Raw genomic sequence first — 9,956 nt, forward strand, 5'->3', positions numbered from 1 at the left:
GAATTGTACTTTATTGTCAATCTTGCAATGGTAACCAGTGCAGTTTAGGGGTAAAGTGGCTTGCTCAATGGCACAACGGTTGTGGATGGTAGCTTTGATTATGATCTCGACTGTTGCCCTTGTTGTATCTCCAGGAGCTGTTCTACGAGGACAGGCACTACCACGAGCACTGTTTCCGTTGTTTCCGCTGTGACCGCTCGCTGGCGGACGAGCCCTTCACCAGCCAGGACGAGGCCCTGCTGTGCAACGACTGCTACTGCAACGAGTTCTCGTCCAAGTGTGTGGCCTGTGACAAGACTGTCATGCCAGGTACTGGGGGAGGCATGGAAACACTCTGCATGTAACACTGGAGGCTGGTGGAGGGAGAAATTGCTCATTGTGGGTGTAATGGAATGTAACTTTTCCATTCATTCCTTTCCAGCCATTACAACGAGCCCGTCCTCCAATTTTTAAAGTGACACCAGCCTCCAGTGACATGAACACACTCACTCCTAGCATATATATTTAACATAGGCTACACTACGCGACACAAGACTAACCATGATCTCCCCCACATCCTTGGAAATTTAGTCCTTGCGTCACCCTGTTCATAATTTCTGCAACTGAGTGTTTAAGATGGTCTGAATATATAAGCTACTGAACATGAAAAGCACATAGGCTTTGTTGTAAAAGCTTGGGATCTAGAGAAAAATCTTTGACAACAAAACATTTGCACTTAGCCAGGGAAAGAGAGAGCAAATGTCAGAGAGACAAAGAAAGAGTTAGCGAGTCAGCGCGGCCGGGGCAGAATGTGACCGAGTAATTGCCCGTTTTCCTTACTTGCTGTCTCTGAGCCAAATCCCAGTGCCTTGGAGAGCGGCCAGGTATCTGACGATAACGAGATAAGCCCGTAAACTATTTCAGCACCGCTGTATCTATCAGCCAAAACGAAAAGTCGTAAAACAGCAAGTGATTCCAGGAAGAGTGTGGTGGAAGGTGGTCTTTTGTTGTTGTGGTTACTTTTCTTTTAGTTTAGACAAAAATTCCCATTACTGTATTCAGTATGCATTGATGGTGTTGGATATCCGGGAACCCTCGTTCAGTAATGATGGCAAAGACAAACCTATCATGTTTCCTGGAAAATAATGACATGTTTTAGTGCCAACCAGATTGGGTATAGTGTATTATTCTTTGGTCTCACTTTATTTGGAAAAAAATTTTTTCTTTAATGAATCGGACGAGAGGGATTTCTCCAAACACCCGAACAGGCCCTCATCCCCGTCATTCGCAGGAGAAAGAGAAAGAGGTTTCGCAGAAGGAGATCGGGGTGCCTTGTGAGGATCCGGGCAACGAGTGGCTAATCTGCCTTTGCCATCGGTACTATTGGCCAACGTACAATGGCTGGATAATAAAGTGGCTGAACTAAAAGCACATATATCCTACCAACGGGACATTAAAAACTGTAGTATCTTGTGTTTCACCAAGTCGTGGCTGAACGGTGACATGAATAACATGCATCTGAATGGGCTATACACTGTATCGGCAGGATAGAACAGCAGCCTCTGGTAAGACCAGGCGTGACGGTCTATGTATATTTGTAAAAACTTGTCATACTCTAGCCACCCTAGTCATAGACTGTTCTCTCTGCTACCGCACGGCAAGCGGTACCGGAGCGCCAAGTCTAGTTCCAAGAGGCTTCTAAACAGATTCTACTCCCAAGCCATAAGACTCTTGAACATCTAATCAAATGGCTACCCAGACTATTTGCATCCCCCCTTACGCTGCTGCTACTCTGTTATTTATGCATAGTCACTAAAAACTCTACCTACATGTACTTACTGTTGAAGTCGGAAGTTTACATACATTTAGGTTGGAGTCATTAAAACTCCTATTTCAACCATTCCACACATTTCTTGTTAACAAACTATAGTTTTTGCAAGTCGGTTAGGACATATACTTTGTTCATGACACAAGTCATTTTTCCAACAATTGCTTACAGACATATTATTTCACTTATAATTCACTGTATCATAATTCCAGTGGGTCAGACGTTTACATACACTAAGTTGACTGCCTTTAAACAGCTTGGAAAATGTCAGAACATGATGTCATGGCTTTAGAAGTTTCTGATAGGCTAATTGACATAATTTGAGTCAATTGGAGGTGTACCCGTGGATGTATTTCAAGGCCTACCTTGAAACTCAGTGCCTCTTTGTTTGACATCAAGATTGTAGACCTCCACAAGTCTGGTTCATCCTTGGGAGAAATTTCCAAACGACTGAAGGTACCACGTTCATCTGTACAAACAATAGTACGTACGCAAGTATAAACACCATGGGCCCATCAGCCGTCATACCGCTCAGGAAGGAGACGCATTCTGTCTCCTAGAGATGAACGTACTTTGGTGCAAAAAGTGAACAGAACAACAGAAAAGGACCTTGTGAAGATGCTGGAGGAAACGGGTACAAAAGTATCTCTATCCACAGTAAAACGAGTCCTATATCGACAAAACCTGAAAGCCCGCTCAGCAAGGAAGTAGTCACTGCTCCAAAACCGGGTCTTCCAAATGGACAAGGACCCCAAGCATACTACTAAAGTTGTGGCAAAATGGCTTAAGGACAACAAAGTCAAGGTATTGGAGTGGCCATCACAAAGCCCTGACATCAATCCCATAGAAAAGGTGTGTGCGAGCAAGGAGGTCAGGAGGAATGGGCCAAAATTCACCCATCTTATTGTGGGAAGCTTGTGGAAGGCTATTCAGAATTATTACGAGTGAAAAAACTGAAAAACAGAGTTTTTAAATGTATTTGGCTAAGGTGTATGTAAACTTCCAACTTCAACTGTATTACCTCAATTACCTTGATTAACCGGTGCCCTCGCACATTGACTCTGTACAGGTACCCCCTGTATATAACCTCGCTATTGTTATTTTACTGCTGCTCTTTAAGTCTTTAAGCATTTCACTGTAAGGTCTACATCTTTTGTATTTGACGCATGTGACATACAATTTATTTGGATAGTCCAATACCAGTCAAAAGTTGTACACACCTACTCATTCAAGGGTTTTTATTTATTTGTACTATTTTCTACTTTGTAGAATAATAGTGAAGACATCAAAACTATGAAATAACACATGGAATCATGTAGTAACCAAAAGAAGTGTTAAACAAATCAAAATATATTTTATATTTGAGATACTTCAAAGTAGCCACCCTTTGCCTTGATGACAGCTTTGCACACTCTTGGTATTCTCTCAACCGGCTTCATGAGGTAGTCACCTGGAATGCATTTCAATTAACAGGTGTGCCTTGTTAAAAGTTAATTTGTGGATTTTCTTTCCTTCTTTAATGCGTTTGAGCCAATCAGTTGTGTTGTGACAAGGTAGGGTTGGTATACAGAAGATAGCCCTATCTGGTAAAAGCCCAAGTCCATATTATTGCATGAACAGCTCAAATAAGCAAAGAGAAATGACAGTCCATCATTACGTTAAGACATGAAGGTCAGTCAACCCAGAAAATTAAGATCTATTTTCATATGCAGTCACAAACACCATCAAGCGCCATGATACCTGGCTCTCATGAGGACAGCCAAAGGAAGGGAAGACCCAGAGTTGCCTCTGCTGCAGAGGAAAAGTTCGTTAGAGTTTCCAGTCTCAGAAATTGCAGCCCAAATAAATGCTTCACAGAGTTCAAGTAACAGACACAACTCAACATCAACTGTTCAGAGGAGACTGTGTGAATCAGCCTTTGTGGTCAAATTGCTGCAAAGAAGCCACTACACTACTAAAGGACACCAATAAGAAGAAGAGACTTGCTTGAGAAATGGACATTAGACTGGCGGAAATCTGTCCTTTGGTCTCATAAATCCAAATTTGAGATTTTTGGTTCCAACCGCTGTGTCTTTTGTGAGACGCAGAGTAGATGTATGGATGATCTCCAGATGTGTGGTTCCCACCATGACGCATGGGGGTGGAGGTGTGATGGTGCTTTGCTGGTGACACTGTCAGTGATTTAATTAGAGTTCAAGGCAAATTTAACCAGCATGGCTACCACAGCATTCTGCAGTGATACGCCATCCCATCTGGTTTGCGCTTAGTGGGACTATTATTTGTTTTTCCACAGGACAATGACCAAACACACCTCCAGGCTGTGTAAGGGCTATTTGACCAAGATGTAGTGCTGCATCAGATGACCTGGCCTCCACAATCACCCGACATCAAACCAATCGAGATCGTTTGGGATGACTTGGACCGCAAAGTGATGTAAAAGCAGCCAACAAGTGCTCAGCATATGTGGGAACCCCTTTAAGATGGTTGGAAAAGCGTTCCATATATTTTGATTTGGTTAACACTTTTTTTGGTTACTACATGATTCTATATGTTATTTCATAGTTTTGATGTCTTCACTATTATTGTACAATGTAGAAAATAGTACAAATAAATAAAAACCCTTGAATGAGTAGGTGTGTCCAAACTTTTGACTGGTACTGTAGATGTACAGATGGTCATACTATCTTTAGCATCTAGGGTTAGAATAATGGTTAGGCTAAAGGTTAATGTTAGTGGGTAGTTTGTTGAATTGTTGTTGACAGTTATTGAACATCTACTGAACATCTACAAACCATATATTGTACTTGGGAGTTGGGAATATCCAAATAAAGTGTTACCTATTATTCTGATGTTCGGTCAGTAGTGGCTTCTTGTCGAGGGTGGAGTTTTGCCCTGTTGGCTTCACTTGGTAAAGCTCAGGTGTCATTTTCCTTAGAACTCCAAACCAAACTTAAATCACCTCAAGAATACCCCCTAAGCCATTTTGAATGGAATCCTCAGTAGTACTCGGTCACTTAGATGGATCTGATAGAACAAGACCTGGGTTCAAATACTATTTGAAATCTGTCAAATACTTTAAGCATTTGCTTTAGCCTGCCTGGAATACCAGGTGGGTGGGGTTTGCACATTTCTGACTTTTCTATTGGTTCCATTGCAACAGGCAAGTTCAATCAAGCACATCTTTAAGTATGTGACATTGTTTCACAAAGTATTTGAACCCAGGTCTGGATTGAGCTACAGTAATGTCGGTTTCCAGGAATATTCAGCCAGGCGGGGAAGTGTTGTGCACTCTTGACAGGGCCTTTTCTTTTTGTTCTCACTCAATTTTCCCTTCAACAAAATATTTCTTCAACAGTGGGACATTCTGTTGCTATTATCGCTGTCAACTGCCATGCATCTTCTGACTTGGACCTTCTCTTTAGTTTTTTTTAATGCTTTTTACTTCAATATGGTCCTGTTGATCAATATTGATAAATACCTCCTTTCTCACTTCATTTTTCTCTCCGATCTCTACACTCCCAGGCACGAGGAAGTTGGAGTATGGTGGCTCCACATGGCACGAGGGCTGTTTTATCTGCCACAGCTGTGAGCAGCCCATCGGCTCTAAGTCATTCATCCCAGACAAGGATGAACACTACTGTGTGTCCTGCTATGAGGATAAGTTCGCCCCGCGCTGCACCCGCTGCAAAAAGGTCTGTGTGGAAATTTTCCCCAAATTCCCTCTTTGTTCGGCAGAATTATATCCCTGCTTATTCCTTATTTCCTGATTCTGGGAACCTAAGGAGTTGTGGCAAAAGCCTTAACAAAGAGTGTATCCATTTGGTATTTTTATTTTATTTTTTATCACATCTTTTGAGTGTGTTCCATTCTATCGTTTTGACTTGTGGTCTTTTGACTAACTAGGATGACCTTTGACCCTCTCTTCCCTCCAGGCCCTGGCTAAAGGGGGTGTGACATATCGGGATGAGCCATGGCACAAGGAGTGCTTTGTGTGTACGGGCTGCAAGGTGCAGCTGGCAGGGCAGCACTTCACCTCGCGTGAAGACAACCCCTACTGCCTCAAGTGCTTCGGCAGCCTATACTCTAAGAAGTGTGAGGCCTGCAGCAAGCCTATCACAGGTAGGGTCAAAGGTCATCGACAGCTATTATGACCCAGGAGCATGGGACAGTTGAGAAAGGCTGCTATAGACATGTATTTTTTTCTGAGGATGCAGGTTTACTGAGTAACTGTTGGCCATGTTCCAGGCTGCCTACATAGCAGTCACGCACCAATTCTCAAAAAGGATGGATAGCATGGCGTTCAATCATTGGTTATTTTTACTTGTGGCTACTGCATTGCAGATAATCTGGAACGTGGCCATTGAGTACACATGTTTATGTATGGGAGGAGACCTCAGTGGCTACTTGTTGGTTGTTAAATAACTATTTAAATGTCTAAAATAACACCTTCTTGTCTAGGTTTTGGCGGAGGGAAGTACATCTCGTTTGAGGAGCGCCAGTGGCACCAGCCCTGCTTCACCTGCACAGAGTGCTCTGTCTCTCTGGTGGGGGCAGGCTTCTTCCCCAATGGAGACCAGATCCTGTGTCGCGACTGCAACACCAATAGCAATCTATAGACTACACACACACACCGTATCGCCCCTCTCCTCACACACGCCCGCCTAGTTCAACCCCAGGGCCCCCCTCATCACTGCCATAGTTGTTAACACAGACCCACAGACTGCCTCTCAGGTCATACACACGCACACACACACACACACACACACACACACACACACACCTTGCTCACTAGACCACAGCTCAATCCCTCATCCTCCCCCTGTGTTTTCTGCTGCTTGCTGTCAAATACCAGAGCTAAGCATCAGGCTACTGAAGCACAGACACAGACAAAAATCAGCTAGACTAAAGTTGATCTAACTTGGCAGAGGCATGTTTTCATGACCAAATAGACCTATATTTCCTTCACCTGTATGTATGGGGTGACTTTTTGGTCGGATTATGTTTGGTTTAACAGAGGGAAAAGTATTGTCTTTGGACAGAACTGAACCGTTCTGAACGTTAGCTGGACAATTTGAAAATGATTAGTGGTGTCATTTGATGGATTGCCAATGGTCTACCAACCAAAAGAATGATGTACCAAAGAAATGTAATATCTGCCATCAAATAATTAACTGGTATTTGGGGGGGGCGTCGTCATGGATCCGAAATCACCGAAGAATTGAATTCCACTATCGCTACTCCAATGTTCTGTATTAGAGGCTGTAGCATTTTAATATGTGAGGATAACACTGACCAACATGCAAATAGTCCATCGAACATAGTTCGAAGTCATACTATTTTGATGTAGTTGCTATCTAGCCTGGAGAGGGGAGATCCACTCCAAGGCTTTCCTTCTCCACAGTAAGTCGTGACTATGTGAAAAAAAGGGTTATGTGCCTTAAAAAACGACATACTTTATATGGTATGTATTATCAAACCAAAGCGAAATGCTTCCAGCTATGCAAACTTGCTAGATTTTTGTATGAACGTATCACCGCTAATCAATGAAAGCGGCACTTTGTAAAGCAGCTACAGAACACTGATATTTACTACATTGTAAATATGTTATGCAAGTAAAGTATGTTCGAGTGATTCAATGCTGATAATTGCAGTTTTGTGCATATGACTGTTCTAAATGTCAATTAGGTTTCAAAGCAGTATTTGCTCTCATGCTTTAGTTGTTACTTACCCTATAGCCTTATCATGATTATTTGAAGAGAATAATATGTTGCGGTCATTTGTTTATGCAGTTGTCAAACACTGCTCCAGAAAGTGAATGTCTTTATAGTATACTAAAGAATATGTCCAAGAGATGTAAAAAAAAAAAAAGATAGATATTGAGAGAACGTGAAAAGAAAGATGGCTTGGTGGTGCTGGAGAAAACCAATGAAGTCAGTTAAGGCATAAGTGAAATGCTGTCATGTATTTGCACTATGGCTAAAATATTCCCCTTGTTCCCATAGTCTGTGAACATACAATCGCAACTCAAGCATTTATATATGGAGCAACACCTAAACCACTCTGCCTTTTTTAACAACTATTGTTTACTTTTTTCCATGTTGACACTTATCTATGATATTTTTCATTAAGCTTATTTCCTTTTTTTTTGCCTTTTTGTATTTAATCTTTCTGTTACTATCGCTGTTGTTTGATAATGAATGGGCTAGTCCCAAAGAAGCTGAGCTGCATTTCATCAACTAAGTGGTATGCATGTCTTTGTCATTACCAGACATGGGTTCAAATCCTATTTGAAATCATTTCAAATACTTTATCTGGGCTTGATTGAGCTTGCCTGGCCCAATGGAACCAATGGAATAGTGGCAAAACTGCAAACCTCATCCATTTGCACTTCAGGCAGTCTAGGGCAAATGCTACAAGTATTTGGGAGATTTCAAATAGTATTTGAACTCAAATCTGGTCATTACTTGTTTGCCTAAAAATGTATATTGATTATTGCTGTTGAGATTGTCACTTATAGAAAAAAAAATTAAAAAAATATCTTTATTTCATTATTTTGAGCTTTGATGCTGGCAAGTCAGAGTTGGCAAATGTGCTTTTCATGATTCTAAAAAAGATGGAGAAACACACCTGTGTGATGGAAGAGTTGATTCAAATCAGTTGAAAATGTATACTGTTAAATTTGTATGACCTGTTTATAAAATGTTATTAAAGAAATCTTAATTGAAACTTAGTAACTTTCATTTAAAAATAAAAAAGTTTAGTCGGAAACCAGATGTTTAAGACTTAGTTATAGTGAAACACCTCAAAGTTATATTTTGGTCTTTTAGTAGTGAATCTAGCTCTTTATGCTCTTAGCGGTTCAACTCTACCATCTCAAGACAGGTATTCGGTATGAAATACACTCGCTTTCTATATGAGTTGGTGGTGCCACCACAAAGCTTAATATAAAACCAGGTGACAGCAATGGTCTTGGTAAGTGGAGTGTGCCAAATATATTGCATGATGCTTCCTTGACTAGACTACTGACGTTACACAAAATTCAAAAGGATGTAAGGCACATTTCCGCATATGGCCAAATTGAACGTTTTTCCTTACTGTTTCATACACGTACTGTATGTGCTTATACGAATACATTAAACATGTAGGCTAAGAGGATTATGTTTATATTTGTAGCTACAGCCATCATAAGAAATAGATGACAATGGTGGTCATGTCAACTAGTTGGCGCAGTCCGAATTAAGTTGGCTCATAGTTCAATTATTGTGAGTTCTAATTCCACATGGGCCTGTATTTGCAATGTTCATCCCATGCCAACACAATTCTAATTCTCAAAAGTGAAAGCATACCTGTGAGATGGGTAGTAGTTGTAGGTTTTTATAAAGTACCCAAGACCAATCTGTGAGTTAATTTGATCATTGGAAAAAGAGGGACTGTGTAAATACTGCAATACAGGTTGGATTGAATTGAATTGAGCCCATCTTCATTGCAGTTTTCTTCCCAGCACAATACTACAATAAATGTGAGTCCACATATCAAAGATTTGTCTGTGTGCCATATGGGGGATTTGAACTTACTCTGCCAGTGGCAATAGATGTCAGGAACTCAGCACCTTGCCATGTAAACTAACTGTCCACAGCCATATCTAGTTCCGATGCACATTATTTTATTATCAGAACGTGCCAGTGGACCTCTGGTAAGTATGCTTTAGTGAAAAAGTGTTGGAATTAGGTACAACTAAATTTACCCACCCCCCAAAAATGAATATTTATGCGCAATTCCCGCCACCCACAACTTCTCACCTGAATGCATTTTTTGTATTTATTTGAAGGGGTTGGGTAAAGGCTCTAATTGGGATTGAGAGTTTCCATAATGTGTGGGTTTATGTTGTGCTAGTGATCTTGTACTGTATACAGTAAGTCATCCAGTTCGGCACTTGTTTGTGCAACTAGCTTTAGACAGTCAATGTATGTAATTCAAATTATATTTTTCTGGCAGTATAGTACATGTCCAGATTCCTACTTCTTTGTTGGCTGAGGTTCAGTGTAACCCAACCACTGGAAGCCTCTAAGCCTGATTCCGTATATAACACAAGGGTGTAGTAACTACACATCTTTGCTATGACAGTGTGTGTATGTATGTGTGTTTATGC

General features: G+C 41.1%; 1 protein-coding gene across 1 annotated transcript in view; it reads left to right on the plus strand.

Moving 5' to 3' along the window:
* The window catches only part of fhl3a (four and a half LIM domains 3a), a 43,068-nt gene extending 34,535 nt beyond the window's left edge, over positions 1-8,533 (plus strand). Inside the window, exons 3-6 of the mRNA XM_024414952.2 lie at positions 135-309; positions 5,330-5,499; positions 5,740-5,926; positions 6,266-8,533. Coding sequence (XP_024270720.1) covers positions 135-309; positions 5,330-5,499; positions 5,740-5,926; positions 6,266-6,423 — 690 coding nt within the window. The 3' untranslated portion in view covers positions 6,424-8,533. The remainder of the gene's footprint in view (positions 1-134; positions 310-5,329; positions 5,500-5,739; positions 5,927-6,265) is intronic.
* Positions 8,534-9,956: the final 1,423 nt, after the last annotated feature.

This window comes from Oncorhynchus tshawytscha, linkage group LG03 (assembly GCF_018296145.1).
Source record: "Oncorhynchus tshawytscha isolate Ot180627B linkage group LG03, Otsh_v2.0, whole genome shotgun sequence".
NCBI classification, from domain to species: domain Eukaryota; kingdom Metazoa; phylum Chordata; class Actinopteri; order Salmoniformes; family Salmonidae; genus Oncorhynchus; species Oncorhynchus tshawytscha.